Source organism: Perna viridis, chromosome 3 (genome assembly GCF_037379345.1).
Source record: "Perna viridis isolate PV_CMFRI_1.1 ecotype Kerala chromosome 3, ASM3737934v1, whole genome shotgun sequence".
Classification (NCBI taxonomy): domain Eukaryota; kingdom Metazoa; phylum Mollusca; class Bivalvia; order Mytilida; family Mytilidae; genus Perna; species Perna viridis.
The window spans coordinates 9,711,141-9,734,115 of NC_142447.1; the positions used below are offsets into that span (position 1 = coordinate 9,711,141).

A 22,975-nucleotide genomic window follows, 5' to 3' on the forward strand; every position below is an offset into this window, starting at 1 on the left:
GTCTCTTTTATCATAAATCTTATTGCTGAGATGACCACTGTAGTTAAATTCAAGATGTAGGTCTAAAAAAGATGGAGAACAGGCTGATTCTGTAGTCTCCTTTATATTGAGTTCTGGTGGATATATTGACGGTAACCATTAACCAAAAGAAGAGTTGTTGATGGAAAATACATCATCAATATATCTGTATGTAAAGTTAAAGGATTTGGCATCTTTTTAAATTTTTATTCTTTATAAGGTTCTGAAGAAATTCAGTCGTGTATAAATATAAAGACAAATTGGCAAGGAGAGGAGCACAATTAGTTCCCATTGGAATGTCCTTATGTTGTGAAAAATAGCTCCCCCAAATATATCAAATATGTTATCAAGATTTCAATCTATCATGTAGTAACGTAGTTTATCGCTATTTTGTTAAAAATCCCTTTGATCTTGCTACACGATAATTTCAATCTCACGCCAGTCGAGTGAGAATGAAAATTTTCGCCAGTTTCTATGTCCTCGCATGACATACAAGCAACAGCGTAGGAATATTTGACAGCCCAAATAACTGTCTCTTTGTTTATTGCATATGAAATAATGGCTAATTTGTGGCAATATTATCTAGTTTACAATGGAAAATGATTACATACAGTAACTTACCCGATTAGAATGAATAAATCCCAAAATTATTCGACAGATTTTAAACATGACAGTCAAAGTTAACAGATTTTTTTTCAAATGATGTGTATCACATCTGCACAACATACGTGACGTCACTTAGCACGTTGCCGAAAAATAGTCCCGAAAGGAAATTTTGCAGCGCTTATAAAACTTAAATATTTAGATCAGGACTACTGAAAATAAAAGAAAACTAATACCTTACAATTCAGCAAAACAGCAATAAACAGGTTATTAAATATTTTTTTAACTTGCGGGAGTTTCTCATGCTCATCTCGTGTCACGGCACAGCTGCTCGACGACATAAGCATGAAAAACTCCCTCTCGTTGATAAAATATTAAATAATCTAATAGTATAGAGTTGAAAAGTCAAAAGTTTGGAGGGAACTAATTTCCAAAAAGCTGCAGGATTTTAGGTTTTGGAGTAAATCTTTAGAATTCTTAAGTATCCTCATATGACTTATGCCACTACAAGAGTAGGTGGTATTTCAATAAGTTTGCTGTCCATCCTTCACTGCGAACAATATTTTTGTAAGATATATTGTCATGTCTTTTGTGGAGTAAGATGAAGATCCTGCTATATACCTTTCTTTGTATGGATTCGTATAAAGTTTGGGAATCCAATACAAGTAAGGTAAGTCCTCACATTTTGTTTTGATGTTGAGACAAGAAATAGATCTGTAATAAATAGTGCACAATTGGTCTCCATGGGAATTCATATAACTTGACCATCGCCGTTGTCAACAATTTTTCAAAAGTCTTCTCCTCTGACACTACTTTACCAATTTCAAACAAACCTGGTATGAATGTGGTATTTTGCATAGAACTGATGTGTGGGTTTTTGATCTGTTAAAAAACATGGCCGCCATTACTAAAATAGAACATAGGGGTCAGACGCATATATCTCCAAAACCATTAGCTTTAGCCAAATTCTGACAAAGCGTTTAGCATGATGAGATTTATCTGTGTTTAAAATTTCATTTTAATCTGTGAAGCCATGTTCAACTTATTGCCCTTTTTCAACGTTTTTTTTTATTTTATATATTTTTAATGTTATTTCTTTCAAAAATCTTCTCTGAAACTACTTGACCAATTGGAACCAATGTTGGTGTAAATGTGTCCTGGGGTATCCTGCATAGAACTGATTTGGAAACTTTTGATCCATCAAAAAACATGGCTGCTGTTTCTAAAAATAGAATATAGGTGTCAGACAGTAGTTTTTTACTTATTATATCTCCAAAACGGTTAGGTTTAGCCAAATTTTTTCATTTGCTGAAATGATCCTTATAATAAGGCATACAAAAGTCTCCAGGGATCAAAGTTGTCAGATGATTCTTTGTAAGAGTTGTTGCACATGAATGATTTAAAATGAGTTTTTATGAATAGTTTTCAGCCAATATCTTCAAAACTATAATAGATAGACAGAAACTCTCCATTGCTGAAATGATCCTAAGTATTCTTGAATCAAAATTCAAAATCAAAATTTTTGGACAATTCTTTGTTAAATTGATTGCCCTTGAAAGACAAAATTGAACAAGGTGAGCAGTTCAGGCTCATTGGAGCCTCTTGTCTTGATATTTCTCCAAAACTGTAAGGTTTAGCTGAATTTTTTCAATTGCTGAAATGATCGTTATAATATTAAGAGTAATCAAGGGAACCAAGATTATAGCAGTAATCAAAAGAATGTAATCCAGGGACAAAGACCAGACATGGAAAACAGACATACACAACAAAGAACATAAAGTAACTAAAATCATACATACAAAGTAACAAAAGTAAATGAGCAACTCGGACTCCACTAACAACTGGGAGCATGGACCAGGTGCAGTGGTAGGGTAAGCGTCCTCAGCTTTTCTAGAAACACCCGCCGAGTTGCTCATAAAAAGTCAAGTCCGGGGTAGACAAACGAGGAAAGGAAAACTATGACCCGTTGAATAAATCAGTTTTCACGGTGCTGATGGATACACGATACACCATAACGATCCACGAGTTCATGGTGACGACCATAAAATTTCTGTAGTGATGACTTCAATCTTGTAGCAGCATAACCTTGTTCCAGAAGCCTATTTGTTAGAGTTCTAGTGCAATACAAAAAGTCTGCATAGTTTCGGCAAGCTCTGGCATAACGTATGAGTTGTGATATGAACACTCCATATGCAGGAGCCGAAGGGATGTTGCCATAGATGAAAGGAAAGTTGACAAGTCTGAATGAAAAGTCATCACGTTTGTCGTAAAGTTTGGTCAATAGTTTTCCTTTACCATCGATTTCTAAGTGTAGGTCAAGATATGAGGCTGACTTCACAGTGTCTGTAGTATCCTTTATCTCAAGTTCTTTTGGGTAGATGCGATGTATCAAATCCCCGAAATTAGGATTGTTTAAAGATAATACGTCATCTATATAGCGGAAACTGAGATTGAAGGATCTAGCCAAACAATATTCTTTCTTTCGGATCAGATCAGCTATATAGCTATTGTCCTTGAAAGGCAAATAATTACTTTTTTTACAGTTTTTAGCCAATATCTTGAAAATTATGATAGATAGAAAGAAACTTTCAATTGCTGAAATGATCCTTTTGAAAAGGCCTACAAAAGTCTACGAAAGTCAAAGATGTCGAATGATTCCTTGTTAGAGTTATTGCCCTTGAAAGGTGAAAAATGATGTTTTTAGCAGTTTTCAGTCAATATCTTGAAAACTATTATAGATAAAAAGAGACTCAAATGATGAAATGATCCTATGATATGTCCTAAGTAAGTCTTCTTTTGAGTCAAAATTCTCCAACAGCTCTTTGTTAGAGTTATTGCCCTTGAAAGGCAAAAACTTAATCACGTGAGCAATTCAGGCTCTGGGGAGCATGTTATTAATTTTTTTTTCTTTATAAGTTATGGGAAAGACATGCATGTCAAGTGCATTAGCAAAGGTTTTTATAGTACTTGATTTTTGAATTAAGAATATATCTCTGTGATTTCACCTGTTTAAACAATAGACTGGTTGAAAGATGATGTATGTCAAACCTACAGACTCGAGATATTGACAGTCAGTGCTCCAGCCTGTGGTCTGGTGTTGTTTGGATTGGCCAATAAAACTGATATTGATATGGATTATTTCTGCACGTAAGTACTTAAAAAAATACTGTGTTATTATACCTCTCTTAGCTCTGTCCCTCAAGCCGTCCATCCGTCATTCCATCTATAATCAGAACTTTTGTAACATTTTTCTCAGGAACTACTGATCATAGCCACTTGATATTTGGTATGCAGTCTCAGCTAATGGCTCTATACCACACTCACCAATTTCAGTCCTGCTGGACAACTACTTCCTGTATACAAAGTTTGGGAAAAATATGTTTTAGGGGAAAGTGGGGGTATACTCTGTGAGTAGTAGCTCACAGATCCCTTGTTTAGTGAAGATTTGTGATTTTTTTTCCTTTCATATTCATGAGCTGTTTAAGATAATCTTAATTAATTCAACAAAACTTTTTTTTTGGAATTAGTTTCATGAATGAAATCTTCTTTGGGAAGTAGTACCCATTTCCTTTTTTTTTATTGTGTTTCATATACTAGCTCATCATAGAGTGACATTATCATTACATTTGATATCATTGACAGAAATATTTTTAAAGAAAATGATGACTCACAGCATGTTTTAACTAGGCACAAATAACTTGATTTATTTTTGAAAAAAAATTAGATTTGATGTATAGTACTGCTTGCTGATTTTGTAGAAAAATGTTGTAAGTTCAAAATGATAGATTTATATAAAATGTCAATAACAACTTTACATAAATTTTCCCCTTTTCTGCATCTAGCTTAACTCACAATATCTTTCATTTCTTTGTAGGGCATACAATGTGTATCTGACTTGTGTAAAAGAAAAAGAAGAAGAGAAATGGAAAAGAGACTGTAAAAAATCTTCATTAGATATGTGGATTCCTATGATGATACAGCCACATCTACCTCACATCTCAGTAGACAAATACAGAATGTGTAACGGTAAGATATATTTCATGGAATTATTAAGAAAAAATTTAAGTGTGGCGTGCTGCTCAATTGATTTCATTAACTACTCACCATAATCATCAACTTGTTAAAAAGGCCAAAGTAATATCTCTAAACCTGACTTTCTCTGCAGCTATTGGAAAAGTCAGTTAAAGGGAAAAACCACCTTTGCATTAAGTTAGGCTCTTATGAAAAATCTTACACATTTAACCATAAATAAATAACCTTGAATGCAAAAGCACTTTTGTAAAATGCACCAGGCTCTATGCAAAATTTGCAAATCTTCTATCTGAAGGAATCAATAGTGTTGATCATCCACAGACTTATTGATTTTTAGTGATAGTTCTGATTAGCTTGTGACGTCACCAAGTCAGTTTGTTACATTTTTGTACTGATACAAGTACTGCATATTAATATGTAAACAAAGAATATCCATAAATATATCTATGATCCTGTTTCTGTAATCCACAAAACATGCTGTCTTGTCAGGCTTATGATTGCCCAAATGATAGAAGAGAAATATTTTGAACAGTGATTTGACCCAACACAAACACTTTTGGGAAATATCCATTAGATTTTCCTCAGAAATATAGTCTTCTAGCTGCAAATATCATTGTTCGTCAATGTTTTCTGACATTTGCTTACATGTTGTGCCTCAATCTCTTCATCTATGTATTTTAGATTGAAATTATAAGTGAAACGTCCCAAATTTACACTTTCTTTAGACGTACTTTCACTTTACAAATCAACTTTGTGACTCGCAGCTATACTAATCATGGGTGACAGTCATAGGTGCAGGAAATTCAAATTTCCTAATTATGAATCACGATTAATAAGTTAAGAAAGGGAAAATTTTTTTTTCAGTTTACTTTTCATGAACATTTAACAGATTAGTTTCAATATTTATGACTTGCATACTAGTATTAACATAATCTTCACATTTAAGTTGGTTTTAATGAGATATGATGCCAAAAAATATGGCCCTTTATTTGTATTTTCTGTAGATACCTTATAAGTACACAGTGAAACTGGTCTTTAACATTGGTTGGTTTAGACAGATGTTCTTTTTCAAAGATCCAAAGTACACTTATATTGATATAAAGAGATCATCTTTAAAATATGTGTTATTATACCCCCTTTCTGAAGAAGGGAGGTATACAGTTTTTACCCTTGTCTGTGTTTCCTAAACAGAGGTGGGGTGGTGGTATTAGTCCCATTAGATGCAATGTGTAGATTTTATAAAAACTCAACAACTTCTTGTTTACAATGGACTTTATTGGTCCATGTTTGAATTATTGGCCTTTTTAGCTCACCTGGCTGAAGGCCATGCAAGCTATTGCCATCACCTGGCGTCCGTCGTTGTCGTCATCGTTGTTAACAATTTTTCAAAACTCTTCTCCTCTGAAACTACCCGGCCAATTTGAACCAAACTTGGAATGAATGTTTCTTGGTGTATCCTGCGTAGAACTAATGTGGGGATTCTGGTAAAAGTGTTCAGCACAATGAGATCTATATGTGGTCAAATTTTCATTTTGATATGTTAAGCCTTGTTGTTATTGCCCTTTTGCAATTTTTTTTGCTATTTTGAATGTTATTTCTTTCAAAAATCTTCTCCTCTTACACCACCTGACCAATTGGAACCAAACTTGTTATGAATGTTCCTTGGGATATCCTGCATAGAACTGTTGTCGGGATTTTTTTTCCGTCGAAAAACATGGCCACTGTTACTAAAAATAGAACATAGGGGTCTGACAGTAGTTTTTCGCATATATCTCCTAAACCGTTAGGTTTAGCCAAATTCTGATGTGGGGTAAAAGTGTTCAGCATGATGAGATCTATCTGCGGTCAAAATTTGGTGAAAATCTGTTGACCTATGTTGGAGTTAATGCCCTATTTGGACGTTTTTTGCTGTTTTTAATGTTATTATTTTTAAAAATCTTCTCAGAAACTACTTTACAGAATTCAGTGAAAGCTGGTATTTTTGTTTTAAAGGGCATCCTTTACAAAATGACCATTTGGATTTTTGATCTGTTATAAAGCATGGCCGCTCTTACTAAAAATTGAACATTGGGGTCAGACAGCAGATTTCTTAAAAATGGTTAGGTTTAACCAAAATCTGACAGTGGGTAAAATTATTCAGGATGAAGAGATCTATCTGTGGTCAAATTTTGGTGAAACTTTGTTGACCCTGTTGGAGTTACTGTCCTTTTTGGACATTTTTTTCTGTTTATGATGTTATTACTTTAAAAAATCTTCTCCTCAGAAACTGCTCTACAGAATTCAATGAAAGTTGACATTTTTGTTTTATAGGGTATCCTTAAGGAAATGACAGATTTTTGGTCGCTGAAAAAACATGGCTGGCATTTCTAAAAATAGAACAATGGGGTCAGACAGCAGATTTTTGCATACATCTCCAAATCTGTTAGGTTTAGCCAGTAGCTTTCAATTGCTGAAATGATCCTTATTATAAGGCTTACAAATGTGTCCAATGAATCAAATGGAGTCAAAATTGTCTGACAACTTGTTAGAGTTATTGTCCTTAAAAGGCAAAAATTTAACCAGGTGAGTGATTCAGGCTCCTGGGAGCCTCTTGTTGGAAATTTTTTGCTGTTTTTGATGTTATTACATTCAAAAATATTCTCCTCAGAAACACTTTTACTGAATTCAATGAAAGTTGGTAACATTGTTTTTTAGAGTATTCTGCACAAAATGATTGTTGGAATTTCCTTGAAAAAACATGGCCATCACTACTAAAAATAGAACAAAGGGATCAGACAGCAGTTTTTCATATATCTCCAAAACCATTAGGTTTAACCAATTTCTGATGGAGGATTTTATTGTTCACTATCAGAAGATGAAGTTGTGCTGAAATAATTTGTCACCCAATGTATTTTTTTTTTCATTTTTCACATGTACAACTTTGAAAATCTTCTGTGAAACCATGTGACAATTTTAATGAAAGTTGGCATAATTTGTTAGGTTATTATGCACAAAATGATTATTTAAAAATTTTTGGTCTGTCAAAAAACATGGCTGTTGTTACTATAAATAGAACATAGAGGGTAAAAATGCTATTTTTCTATTTTTTCTTCAACTATTGAAGAATAATGAGGATGAAAGCAGCTCATTAGATAAACATGATTATCAGAGTTGACTGGCAGTATTGGAATTATTTTTTGTGACCGTTTTCACCAGTTGCTCAGATTTCAAGGATTTTTGTTCTCTTCAGGAAACATTGTGTTTTAAGTTTAATGGTGATGACGAAAGTTTGTTCTGGGTGGCCATTTTTTGGCTTATTTGTATACTGGCTTTGATTTCAATGATATTCGGTTTATATAGTAAATATGGTTGCCTGAGTTGAATGGGAATGATGAAAATGTTGGATAGCCATAGCTTAACTTCATTTCATTTTCTTTGTCAGAAATGTATACTGGGCTAATGTCCCCTCAGATCTGATGGAATAACAGGGCATGGGGTGACCCCTGCCCAAAATTTTTCCAGAGGTTCTAAGAACACTTAGGAGGCATTTTAAACATTTTACAGTGCTTTAGTTACTCAGTTTATCTTTTAACATTCATCAATATATGCTCTTTTTCTGCAATTTTTTATCAAACATCATACCAAAGCATGATATCTTTACTTACATAGTCAATAGGGCATGGTTTGCCAGGTGAACAACTCATGCTCTTTGAGAGCCACTTATTTCACCTAAAAAATTACCTTCACCATTTTTATGATTCATCTAATGGTATGTTGTCTTTCTGAACATAGCAACTACAGGTATATTTTTCAGATTTGATATTCATTTGATATTTGTTTGACATTCATTTGATATTCGTTTGACATTCGTGAGACACATAACAGCTTGTACAGTATTATCCCTGTTTATATGGTTTAATGTAGACACATCCGTTTATCCGTCCGCCCATCTGTCCGACTGCCCCATTTCGCCCGCCAATTAACCACAATTTTTTAAAAGGCTTTCAGTTCCAACATTTTATTTTAACTGCTCCTTTTTTTCTCTTTCATATCAAGAAGTGCATTTCATTTGAAACACAATAGTTTGTCTGTCAATCACCATTTAGCAAGAAATACCCTAAATGCAACACAAAATATTTAAGTAATGCTGATTAAATGAATCCAGGTTTGAAGTGGTAAAGATGCATTTTAGGTAATTTATTTGTGACCCTTGAATATAATCCCGAAATAATCATCACCAAAATAGAGTTAAAATAGATATAAAACATTTACTTAAGTAATAAAAATGGAGAATTATAAAATATATATTCAAGGAAACAATTACAATATGTTCTTTTATTCGCACGAACATTTCAATAATAGGAGAAAAAGAAGAGGGAAAAACATATTAACAGAACCGGGCTCCAAACTTTTGTGAAATTTGCTATTTGACATTCAACTTCATATTGTTTGGACGTCATAAAGTCCCCTTAACTGGAAGTGTTTCACTGTTGGACTATATTGGGGTTGTAGTACATGGTTAGGGTAACAATCGACAGGAAACTGATATCCGATACTTAGGGTCTGGAACTGCTCACTGGGACCCAAACTGTTGTTAAATTTGCTATTTGACATTTGACTTGGACATATTGTTCGGACATCATAAAGTCCCCTTAACTGAAAGTGTTTCATGGTTGGACTATATAGGGGTTGTATTACAGGGTTAGGGTAATAATTGACAGTAACCGATATCCGATACCTAGGGTCTGGAACTGCTCACTCCCGGGTAAGGGTGGCAAAATCATTTCAAATATAATTATACAAGTTTTTTGTCAAGATGTCTCTGACCGCCAACTTTTGAGTGGCAGTGAGAGACTTCACTATCTCAAGGAATCGAGTATCAAATGGCTGTCGATTATGCCCTATTGAAGTACTACAACCCCTGTATAGTGGCTGCTTGATACACTTCCAGTTAAGGTGGAAAAAGTTGTTGCAACTATAAACATATGACTTTTTTTTGTCAAAATGGCCCAAAATGGCAAATTTTGAGCCCCGGTGAGCCTATTCAGTCTCTAGGTATGAAGTATCGATTTGTTGTTAGTTGGTGTTTAATCGGGTACTATAACCCCGATATAGTGGCTGCTATATACACTTCCGGTTAAGGATGGAAAAGTGCTTGCAAATATAAAAATACAAGTTTTTTTGTCAATACAGCCAAGACTGTCAACTTTTAAGCCCCGGTGAGCGACTTCACTATCTAGGAATGGAGTATCGGTTGGCTGTCAACTGTTGCCCTTTTCGAGAACTTCAACCCCTATATAGTGGCTGCTTGATACACTTCCGGCTAAGGGGCCAAAAGTCGTTGCAACTATGAATATATAAGTTTTTTTGTCAAAATGGCCACAACTGACAATTTTGGAGCCTTGCTGAGCGAATCAGTCTCTATGAATTGAGTATCGATTGGCTCAGTTGTTGCCATATTTAATTACTTCAACCCCTATATAGTGGCTACTTGATATATTTCCAGTTAAACACAGCAAAAGTCATTGCAAATATAAATATACAAGTTTTCTGTCAAAACCGCCCCAACTGCCAATGTTTGAGCCAAGGTGAGCGACTTCAACATCTAGGAATGGAGTATCAGTTGGCTGTCAACTGTTGCCCTTTTCGAGAACTTCAACCCCTATATTGTGGCTGCTTGATACACTTCCGTTTAAGGATGCAAAAGTCATTGTAACAATAAATATACAAGTTATTTGTCAAAACGGCCATCACCTACATATATTTTGTTCGGTGAGTGACTTTTATCTTTGGGAATCGAGTATCAATTTGCTGCTTATTGTTGACCTATTAAAGTATTACAACCCCTAAATTGTGGCTGCTTGATACACTTCTGTTTAAGGGTTGCAAAAGTCATTGCAAATATAAAGATACAGGTTTTTCATCAAAACGACCCAAACTGCTAACGTTTGAGCCTGGTGAATGACTCCAATCTCTAGAAATCAAGTATGGATTGGCTGTCAGTTGTGACCCTATTCGAGAACTACAACTACGATTATTGGGATGGAGGCTTAAGTCATTGCAAATATACAAATCATATGTGAAAATGGCCTGGACAACCAACTTTTGAACCCCATGAGCGATTTCCGAGTATCGATCTGTAATCTTTTAGAATTCTTCTTTAAACTATAAAATTACTTTTAGGCTAAAAACCACTAATTCCACTTTCCATAGGCTTCTATGCTAATTTCACAATATTCAATGGCTTCTATGGACTTTACCTTAACTTTAACCTGCAGAGGACTATATATCAGCATGATTCTACATATGTCAGCTCACAATCCTCAGAATGGCATGTGGGGTTAGCAGACTTGCAGTGCAGTACTGGTCACCGGAAGTGAAGGGTCTATAAATAGCATGGGAAATCCCAGTGTTTTCACAAGACAGGGGTATATTTAAAAATCATTATGGAGATTAGGCTTCACATCACAAGAAGCAAAATGCACCTATAAAATGTACAGAAATGTTTTTCCTTTCAGAAACTGTTTAAATTTTTTAAATAAGATGAGAACTTTTTTCACAACACTATGAGGAACAGGGGTAATTTCTGCGTAGGACTATTTTTGCGTACGTTCCAAATGCTCATTGGTTGAATTGGTGGTCTGTAACCTAAAGGGTCACTTTTTGTCTTAGAAAAAATAAATAACTATACAGGTATCTTCCTACACACATACTGAATGCAGTTGCAAAGTTTCAGTGAAATGTGACAAGCACTTTTTTAAATATTTGATTTTTAAATATAGGGTAACCAAGTTGTACGAGCAAAAAAGTGACAATATTCTACCATACTTAAATGCATTAAATATTTGCAAAGAACTTTTTCTGACTTTTCAAATAAAAAATATCAATCACAACTTGTTTTTTAACAATATTAATGAAGAAATAGTTTTAAAAGTAATCATTTTCTGAGAAATTGGTCTATTTTTAAAAATTTATTTCTGACATGCATCCCCCTTTTTCTTGATCACATGTCAAAAATCCTAAATCTTTAAATTTTCACAAAAGGTGATATATTTGGCTTTAAATTTGTAAATACAGTGTTTTCACATTAAAACATGACCAGTAAAGGGCACCTAAAGCAAAAAAAGTACTCAATAATGGATTTTCCATGTTGCCATAGGGGAATGCTGATATGGCCTTAACCGCAGTAATGAAAGTGAGTTTTTCCTCATTTCTAACCTAATTTTTGCTCAAATCTACACAAAACTTGATTTCAAGTGCTTATTACCACCATATTTAGGTAAATATAGCCCTCAAAGTTTAATATTTGATATTTTTACTAAATTTTCTACACTTTTTACAAGATAGGACATAAAAATCAGCCAAAAAGACCAATTTTCCATAATTTGGACCTATAACTTAAAAAAATGCATATTTTGAAGGATTTTTGTAGTGTATTCCTCTCATGGCAAAGTTAACAAGATCTTCAAGTAGTTTAAAGCTATTTCAAGAAACTTTTCATTTTGCCATGGCTTCAGCTTAAGGCTAAAAACCACTAATTCCACTTTCCATAGGCTTCTATGCTAATTTCACAATATTCAATGGCTTCTATGGACTTTACCTTAACTTTAACCTGCAGAGGACTATATATCAGCATGATTCTACATATGTCAGCTCACAATCCTCAGAATGGCATGTGGGGTTAGCAGACTTGCAGTGCAGTACTGGTCACCGGAAGTGAAGGGTCTATAAATAGCATGGGAAATCCCAGTGTTTTCACAAGACAGGGGTATATTTAAAAATCATTATGGAGATTAGGCTTCACATCACAAGAAGCAAAATGCACCTATAAAATGTACAGAAATGTTTTTCCTTTCAGAAACTGTTTAAATTTTTTAAATAAGATGAGAACTTTTTTCACAGCACTATGAGGAACAGGGGTAATTTCTGCGTAGGACTATTTTTGCGTACGTTCCAAATGCTCATTGGTTGAATTGGTGGTCTGTAACCTAAAAAATGAAATGAATGTCAAACGAATGTCAAATGAATGTCAGACGAATATGAAAGGAATATCAAACAAATGTCAAATAAGTAACTGCTGCTATTTTTCAGAGATTGTATAAAGATAAGTTTATTTTACAGTTACCCAGGATGTTGATGTTTGTACTGATGTCAAGTCTATTACAGCAGCCACAGTCCAGTCAGTCTGTGCTTATGCATTCATATTCTTACATTTGGCTCCTTCCTGCAAGTAAGTGTTTCATGTGACACATTATATTCACATGTTAGCTATGTTCATTTCTCTATGGCAAATGTTTGTAATATATTCATGGTGTGATGATCACTTGTACAAATGGTGTGGTTGAAATTTTTTTGAACATAAAACATAGATCTTACGTTGATTGGTGAATCAGGCTTTGAGCTATAAAATTTAGCTGGTGTTTTAGAGGCAAGAAGGGTCTGAATAACAAAATAGCAAAACAAAATTGAAAAAAGTGCTGTGTATAATTTTAATAATCACTCAATTAACATTTTTTAAGTGCAGCAAGGAAAAATGAAAATGTATTTATCTTTCTTTCAGCATATTATGGTTTGAAAAGGGAATACTTCCTTTTATTTTGTGAAATATGCTACCTAAGAAAGACAATCTCTACTCCTTGAAGTTAACTAAAGCACTTTCTGTAATACTTGTTCCCTATTGAGACTGCAGAAAAAAGAAGGAAATTTGCTCATTTACTGCCTGGCATTTGTGTAAGTGATGAGAAAACTCTCAGGGCAAAATGATATTTTTTTAGATTTGGGATTTTATAACTCATTTTATTTAAAAAAAGGAACAATTATAATGGAATCACCTCTGGAAACACTTCAGGATATACTGGTATATTGTTTCATTTTAGTGCAACTGTTGGTGCCTTCAACTGTGTGATGAGTATATTGCCAAGCTGTAAGCCTGAGCAAATATTGACAACTATGAAGAAATCAGCTAATTTGTCTGCCCTTATACCAGCTAATTATAATCCAATGAATTGTTTTGGAGGTAGGTTGATATTTTTGTCTCTATTTAATCGGTGTAAAGCACATTGAAAAAATGTTCTGCATGGTCAAAAAAGGAATAGGATTTTGCAAAGTAGTCCTTCAGTTAAACACATCAAAATTTCATTTTGTGTAAATTTGTTAAGCCATGTTGGAGTTATTGGCCCTTTTTTATGTTTTTTTTGGTTGCTATTTTTAATGTTATTTCTTTCAAAAATCTTTCCGCTGACACGACCAGCACAGTTGGAACCAAACTTGGTATGAATGTATCTTAGGGTGTTCTGCATAGAACTGTTGTGGGGATTTTTTTATCCTTCGAAAACCATTATTAAAAATAGAACATTGGGGTAAGACAATAGTTTTTTGCATATATCTCTCAAACTGCTAGGTTGAGCCAAATTCAGACAATGGTTAAATGTGCAGCATGATGAGATCTATCTATGGGCAAATTTTCATGTAAACCTGTTCAGCCATGTTGGAGTTATTTAGTCCTTTTTCAACAACATTTTGCTATTTTTTTTAATAATTCCATTTTAATTAGCACATGCCTTTTTCACCCATTATGATTGGTTGTCTACATTTGACGACCTCAGTGATGACAGTTTTTACAACAATGTAAATGTGTACATATCATAAACAACATGGTTACCATTGCCTCAACAAAAGATGATTAGAGGCTTAAAACAATATTATCTGCTTTATTCCATTCAATTTTGGCATTATAAATTTAAAACAACAATTTTGAAAGAATAAAGTTATTAGTAGCCTGTAAATACTTTGAATATTGAAATTGACAACCATGTCATGTTGTTGGTTGAATGCCGCCATTTGCAACGTCAATTTCACTGAAAGACAGCCAGTACTAGATAAAATAATAAAATATTGATGTATTTCAGATTTTATGGGGTTGGAATTTTAAGGATTAAACAAGGTTTTTCCAGAATTTATTGATGTGTAAAATTGGACCAATCACTCACAAACCTGACTTCTATTTGTTTTGTGAGTGAATGGTCTGATTTTATGCATCAATAAATTCTGGAAAAACAGTTTTTAATCCTATAATGATTTTTCTCTTCAGTTAAACTACTGGACAGAATTTAATGAAAATTGATATGATTGTTCCCTAGGCATGAGCATTATGAATTTTTATCCAAGAAAATGCAAAAATAGAATATTGCTTATCAAACCAGGTGAGCTATTCAGGCTCTTTCGTCTACCCCTGACTTGACTTTTTATGAGCAACTTGGCAGGTGTTTCTAGAAAAGCAGAGGACACTTACCTTACTGGTGCACCTGGTCCATGCTCCCAGTTTTTAGTGGAGTCCGAGTTGCTTATTTGCTTTTGTTGCTTTGTGTGTATGGTTTTATTTACTTTATGTTCTTTGTTATATATGTCTGATGGTATTCCGAGCCCTCTCATTCACAATAAAAATGGTCAGTGCCTTACATTATAATTAATTCCAAAAGCACCCTGACTATTTAATTGTATACAGTATAATATGTTGTTCTGTTTTGCAGATGTTTGTAGAAACTATACAGATCTAATTGAAAAAGATGACTGTGTGAAAAATTTTGGTGAAGACAGTAATTTACCTTATGATATACAATGCCGACGGTATAACTTGTTAGCTAGTTGTTTACAGAATAACATAAAAAAACAAGGACAAGAGTGTAGAAAGGATTCTTTACTTAGCTGGCTTCCTCGTTATCTGAATATGAAATACAACATGACAGGGGTTCAGAACTGTAGCAGTAAGTTTAAGTTTAAGTGGAAACTTTCAATGTTTAAGTACTTTTAACCAGAAAATTTAATTTCTGCGATTTTTCTTGGTTAGACCTATAATGAAAGAATATTATCAAAAGTTTAGGTGCTAGGTATTATTTAGGAGGTATTTGCTCACAGGTTTCTTGTTACTTCTGTGTAAATGATCATGTTTGCAGATTTCACATATTGTAGTTTTCATTTGGAAAATTCAAATTTGTATAAAAATGGTTTTCAATGTTTTCAAGTTTTTTTAATACCTCTTTTTGTCCACCGTACATTTTTTTCTATTGGTAAATGAACACAAGTTGCTGTCCCCCACAAAGAATGAACAAATCATAAGCAACTTAACATTTCATTTTTTTTTCTCAATTTATGTGCATTTGCTTTTCAGTAACTAGTGGAAGTGTGTGTCATGATCTAGCCACCATAGAAATAGCAGTCCTTTACACAGACTGTAAAGAAAATTATCATTTTCTGAAGAAATATCCAAGTTGTCTGTAAGTGAAATCCAAATATAAAGAATAAGGGTTGGTGTTAACCTTATATTCTAAGGTGCTAACTAATTTTCTAGAACTCAAAATGATTCCAAATTCAAATATACCTTGATTTAAATTAATTGAAACATTGATGCTAGCTAAACAGGGGTGTAGCCACAGATTGATGCATGTGGAAGCTCATCACAGTGAGAGAAATGATCACAGTGAGAGAAATGGGGGCTATCGAAGCCGCCATGGGTCTAGGGCAAAGCCCCTGCTTGGGGGGTCCAAGGGGCAAAGTCTTCTGCAGTGGCAGATCCAGAGTTTTTGGTAAGATGGACCCCAAAAAAAATTTCTTGACAGGATCACTGGTGAGGATCATGAAGTGATTCAAATTTGCTAGGGAGTTTGGGGCATGCCCCCCCCCCACAAAAAAAAAATTGAAATATTAAACCTCAAATTCTGCATTCTGAGGGTATCTTGAACTGTAAAATATAGAGGGAAACAATTTTTCAACAATTTTTAAAAAATTGCAATTTTCTAAGGGGGGACCTGCCACCTCCCACTTTATACTAATATAAGCTAAATGAATAGTAATGGAAATGAGGAAAATGACATATACTGGTTCACCAAAATAGTCACCATTCTTGACTTCAATTAAACACCCAAAACATATTATATCAGGAATGCAAAATTGACATGCACGGTGACAAAATTTTCTTATTTGGGATAAGCGTAAACTCAAAGTTCTCATACCAAATCATTATATTTAACAATAAGAGTAGTGAGCTAGGATATTCACTTTAGTATACTCAAAATGAAATATAGTATAATATGAGTCTTATGCAAGTCAGTGTTATCCTCTACTCTGAATTAGAATGCTAGTTTTTGGTCCTTGCACACAGCATAACAATCTATTATCAAATTATTATTATATATTATAATCAAACTTATTCAATGTCAGTGCATGCAAAATGCATAATCCTGTTAGTTGCTCTGTTGCTCAATTGCCTTTGTTGAACAGAGATAAGTTTTAACTCTATCCATCAGTCTAAAGTTTCTCTGTGGTTGTAATAGTGACGACAGGCATGCACAGAAAGATGAGCATACATTTATACAAATCTGGATAGAAATCAAATGATGTGATTTTGAGGGTATCTGACAAAGTAGTTGGGTACTCTTTCAAATTGCTACAAGTATCCCTCTGATAGCAAATGTACTAATTTTTACAGGATTTTAGCAGTAAGTAGTGACGTTATTAGAGAGGTTAATTACATATATTTTTTGTGTCATATATGTATAATAAACAGGGACTTCTAGCAAGTCGAGTTCTACTGTTTCATCTATGCTATTCCACCTTGCTTTCCATTTACAGACTTCCAAGTTTGAATTCATCTAATGTTGTCTCTGCCAGGTCAGACATGAAAGTGTCACACAAGTGTAACATCATCAGTGAGATCATCTATCATTGCATAAACGATGTGCTGAGCAAGAAAACTATCTTTGTTTTTGTCAGTCTATTGCAAAACTCCTAGAAAAGGTGGTCAAGAAAAGGAAAAAAAACAAGGCTCATTTCCCATACTGATTAGGGTTTGCTGCCACAATATTCACACAGTTGTTCTGTATTGAAGCCTTCTTGAGGGCACAAAGAATCTCTTCTACACTGTTTTTGATTGCAACCCCTTGTTCATACATTGTATATATAGTCCCACTCAGTATCAATATCTAGTATTTCCTGCAACAGAGATACAATAACCTTTGGTTCTAAAGCTGCTTGAATCAAGTTTTTGGTTGGAAGAATTGCAGATAACCGAACATTTTGTGTGCCACAACCAAACGAACAATAAAGTCAAACTTTGTGATTGAGCAGTAGTAGATATATGCTTTAGCATTACCATCTTGTTGCAGATCATCCAAAGAGCAAACAATTACAGAAAAGCCCGTCAAATATGTGAAATTGCATCTATGGATATTTGGTTAGCCATGATGACTGAAAAATTCTGCTCCTAACATTGATACTTCTGCAATAAGAACCCCAAAAACTACCTTGTTCTGTACAAAAGCATTTATATTCAACATCATAATTAAATTTGATACTTTCACATAGTAAGACATATAGTGGCAACTGTACATAAATGATATGATACCTTTTTCTCCAGTAGACAAGTACTGAAAGAGTAATCAAGGGAACCAAGGTTATAGCGGTAATCCAAAGAATGCAATCCAGGGACAAAGACCAGACATGGAAAACAGACATGCACAACAAAGAACATAAAGTAACTAAAATAATACATACAAAGTAACAATAGCAAATGAGCAACTCGGACTCCACTAAAAACTGGGAGCATGGACCAGGTGCACCGGTAGGGTAAGTGTCCTCTGCTTTTCTAGAAACACCCGCTGAGTTGCTCATAAAAAGTCAAGTCAGGGGTAGACAAACGAGGAAAGGAAAACTATGATCCGTTGAATAAATCAGTTTTCATGGTGCAGATGGATACACCATAAACGATCCACGAGTTCATAAGACCATAAAACTTCTGTAGTGATGACTTCAATCTTGTAGCTACATAATCCTGTTCCAGAAGCCTATTTGTTAGAGTTCTAGGGTGATACAAAAAGTCTGCATAGTTTAGGCAAGCTCTGGCATAATGTATGAGTTGTGATGTGAACACTCCATACGCAGGTGCTGAAGGGATGTTGCCACAGATGAAAGGAAAGTTGACAATTTTGAATGAAAAGTCATCACGTTTGTTGTAAGTTTGGTCAATAGTTTTCCTTTACCATCAATTTCTAACTGTAGGTCAAGATATGAGGCTGACTTCACAGTGTCTGTAGTATCCTTTATCTCAAATTCTTTGGGGTAGATGTGATGTATCAAATCCCCGAAATTAGGATTGTTTAAAGATAATAGATCATCTATATAGCGAAAACTGAGATTAAAGGATCTAGCTAAACAATATTCTTTCAGATCAGATCAGCTATAAAGTCGGCCTCATAAGAGTGAAGGAAAAGGTCAGCAAGTAAAGGAGCACAATTTGTTCCCATGGGAATGCCGACCGTTTGTTGAAAAACACATCCACCACACTGGACAAATATATTGTCAATTAAAAATTCCAGTATTTTGTAAACATCTTCCTCTGTATATTTGGACGATGATTTTGAATTATTTCTTACAAAGTATGAGGAATCTCTACCAAGAACTATATATTTGTATCTAGGTGTACTATCTTTTTTTTGAAAAACTAGGATGTGTAATGTTTTTAAGTCGGGATTTTAACTGAGTATGGGGAATAGAAGTATACAGTGTTGAAAAATCATAGGTTTTAATGCTATTATACTCAGATAATAGTCTGAACTGATTGTCTCCAAAAGATCTTTCGAATTTTTCAGGATCCACATTGAATTAATACCACTACGGGAGTAACAAGTTTTGTGGTAGGACTGTAGACCCTTTTTGACAGTTGTGAGTATAGAAGTTATAACTTTTGAGAGAGGTTTGGTGGTACATTTTGTAGATCCAGCTATGAAACGTTCTATGTATGGATTCTTGTGGAGTTTAGGAATCCAGTACATAAACGGTAAATCACAATCATCGTCCTTGGTATAGAGACCAAAAGAGGATAGCACAGATTTATGGTTTTGCACAATCTCTTCTTTGGAGAGTGTGGTAGCAGTATAGGTCTTATCACTGTTATTATTTTCTACGTCTACCTCCGATAATAAACATTGGATGTAAAACTTTTTTCAGACAAAAACAATGTTGTTTTGGACTTTGTCTGCTGGTACAACAACGTATTTGTCATGTATAGTAGACAATGTTTTTGCTACATGGGGGTCTTTGAAAACCAATGTAGTATTGGCACTCATTGACCTACTTAAAACTTTCATTCATTTCAAAATTAAAGACCTCACGGCCTTTAAGCACTCTGACAGAGAATCAATGTCTTCTTGTTCTTGTTTTATCCATTTTCTTGCATAGTCCTCAACAACATCCATAAGAACTTTAAAGTTTTCCTTCCAATTTATGGAGCGTGGTTCACGGTACTTGGGAACTTTAGAAAGGATATTACGCAGAGAGTCTTTTTCGATGATGGTTAAATCTCCTGTAACGATGTGACCAGAAGGACTATATTTGAATGGAGAGTTTTTGCAAGAACAGTCAGGTGGTTTCGCGTTGAAGTCCTCAATCTCAAGGTTCTGCAATAGCCTTTTATAATTGAAAATTTTGGATGCAATGGGTGAAGTATAGGAGTATGAAATAATTGGTATGGATTTGTCTTTGAAATATGGGGGAATTTTGTTGGTAACGTTTTTGTGATGGAGGATGTTAGCCAAATTAATTGCATCTGTACCTTTGTTGACAAACGGTAGTGGAAGAATTGATCGTTTTTCTTCATCTTGACTTTTCACACAAACTGATTTTAAGAGTCTGTGGAAACCAATGTCCAAAATGATGGCAACAAGTTTGTATAATGATGAGGTGGGGTCAGAAACAGGAGTGTCAAGACTTGTTTTGTAAAGGGAGTGTAGTAAAATGAGAGGCATAGAATAAAGTTTGGTTCTAATGTGATGACGTCCAAGAGGTTTTTGTATGAAAGGAAGGAGACCATCTATGGAGACATCATGTAACTTAGGTGACATAAAGTGGGGATGGCTTTTTTGTCAAATAAATTCATCACATTTATGCTATTGTTATTTTGGCTTGTTTATATTATCCTATACTTTTGATGTTGTCATTGCATCCGTAAGGTATTGCAGTACCTAGTCTTCGTATCCAGTACTCCTCTCTTTCCCTACGATAGTTTTTACTTAGAACGGGACTGTTCGTAGGATGATAATTTTTTTCTAAAATACGAACTTTCATAGAGAGTCATCCCCCCACCCCTCCATTGTTTTTTTTTGGTTGTTGACAAAACTATGTGGAAACTGAAGCTTCTGAGCTATCATTTTGCTGCTTTTGATGAAGCTGTCTGATTATATAGAACATTTTTGATTGATTTAATATTTTTCATCATAGAATGTATTAGCCTTAGATTTTGTATTTTTAGGGCTTGAATATTCTATGAACCAACTTTTGGGGACAAGCTCCTACCACTCTATGTTACTACAAATGTTTAGATGATGCAAATGTTATATTCTTTACCATAAATTCAGGCTTTACTTATAAGGGATGGAGTTAATTGTACCCATACAATATTATATGTTGTTGATAGTACACTGCTATATTATTATATCAGGCACGAGATCACAATTAATTTTCAAGTGCATTTCAATATACACATTTGAGCAGATTAAAAAAATTCCACCAGCGCAAACTGAATAAAACTTCTTTTACCTAAAGATATGTACAAACAGGATTTTATATATAATTTGTAGAAAATTTTACCATCATTTTCTGAAATTAATACATATGACCCGGAGATGGGGTAAACATGACAAATGAACGGAGTTAAAAGTCCTGAATTTTAACCTTCTTCCACTGAACCAAATCACAACTTTTAGTCAGAATTGGTAAATGAAAAAAAGTTCCATTTAATTTTAACCTATCTTCTACCAATTAGAGGCAAAACTTCAGCACATAAGTTTCCAGTAAAAATATGAAAAAATGTGGAAGGTACCTACTACCAAAGTTGGAACTATATTCGTATACAACGAAAACCAAGGGGAATTAATTGAGTTCTCGTACCTATTACTAATGTCTCTACATATTGGAACATGTGAAAATTTCTACAACACATGCGTTGTTGATAGTACACTGCTATATTATTATATCACTAATGTCTACCTATGGGAATATGTGAGAATTTCTACAACACACATTGCAGGTCTGCATTAATAGTTCAAACTATCATTTCCTAACTGCATATATCATTCTCCTTATATATAATATGAAATGAACGAGTTTTAGCTTTGAATGCTTTTCATTTTTAGTAATGCCAAGACATTAGTGAAATGTGTGATGTCCACAATGAATGATTGTGACAACTACACTCTAGCTAGAACCTTGATGATGTCTAATCACTCTCTCGTGCCTTCTACCATAGACATGTACCATTGTCTTAGAGGTTTGTAGTATAGTACTGTTTTATCTACTGTAGTGGAACCTGTTTTATTTTCTGTCAGGATGTTGGAATACAAAGGTTAAAGGAGACATGACACAAAAACATCATTTTTAAAACATTTATATTTATAAAAACTATAGTGTGTTTGGTTACGAGTGTAACAAACGTTTTCTCACCAGGTTAGCTCTAAATAAAGTGAGAATGATTTATTTATGTTTTCACGATGACCTAATTAATATGCATAAATGAAAACCAGAAGTAACACCCACTTACCATTTATGGAAGTGCTACGTCATTGCTTCTCAATCTCCATTTAGGTACACTGAAAATGTATACAAATGCCCCCCAAAAAATAAAAAAATAGCTTATATATATGATGCAAAGTGGTCCACTGATCTGTGTATGAGTATGATAATCGTGTTTAGAAAGTAAGAAGACTAAAGTTGTCGTTTTCTGTCAGCTTTTCATTTTACATTCCCACATGGCAAGTACACAACTATTAAGCACACAATTTTTTGGACTTGTACAAATAAAATAGTGATACTCTATGCATCGTTCTTTCTTTGCCACTGGGTTGTATCAATAAACAAGCCTGGTTGACTTAATTATGGCCAAGAGAAAGCGTGTGCGGCTTCTTTTATCTTTCCATGGTTCGGCGACTCATGACACAGGTGACGACGCAGGTGTATGACATCGATATAATTGAAATATAATTGAATTTCTTTGTCTTAGGAATTTTGAAATAAAACAATTTACATTAAGAATTTGACACAATACACAATATATTCTCTGGCAAACAAAAACTTTTAATATTTTCACTCTCAGTTGTGGAAATCATGTAAAAATGCAGAAGCCCCACGCAAATTCAACCGCTCAGTCTATGAATTGAGAACCAATGATGTAGCACGGTCATGTGACTACATGGCCTAATTAAATTTTGTGTGGCTTGGGTCTTCATTAATTTTGAATCAATTCATCTTCAATTAAACGATGTGAGTGGGATGTATATATTATATTAGATGTAATATA

General features: G+C 34.2%; 1 protein-coding gene across 5 annotated transcripts in view; it reads left to right on the forward strand.

The window, feature by feature from the left end:
• Positions 1–22,975, forward strand: part of LOC148620945 (uncharacterized) — a 182,464-nt gene that overhangs the window by 95,903 nt on the left and 63,586 nt on the right. For all 5 annotated transcript variants that reach the window (XR_015921037.1, XM_088574867.1, XM_088574868.1 and 2 more), the window contains 7 exons: positions 3,642–3,768; positions 4,496–4,647; positions 12,754–12,862; positions 13,509–13,648; positions 15,162–15,395; positions 15,800–15,905; positions 21,816–21,949. Coding sequence is in view for 4 of the 5 variants with exons in the window: in XM_088574867.1 (XP_088430993.1) it covers positions 3,642–3,768; positions 4,496–4,647; positions 12,754–12,862; positions 13,509–13,648; positions 15,162–15,395; positions 15,800–15,905; positions 21,816–21,949 (1,002 nt within the window). In the remaining variant the exon portion in view is untranslated. The remainder of the gene's footprint in view (positions 1–3,641; positions 3,769–4,495; positions 4,648–12,753; positions 12,863–13,508; positions 13,649–15,161; positions 15,396–15,799; positions 15,906–21,815; positions 21,950–22,975) is intronic.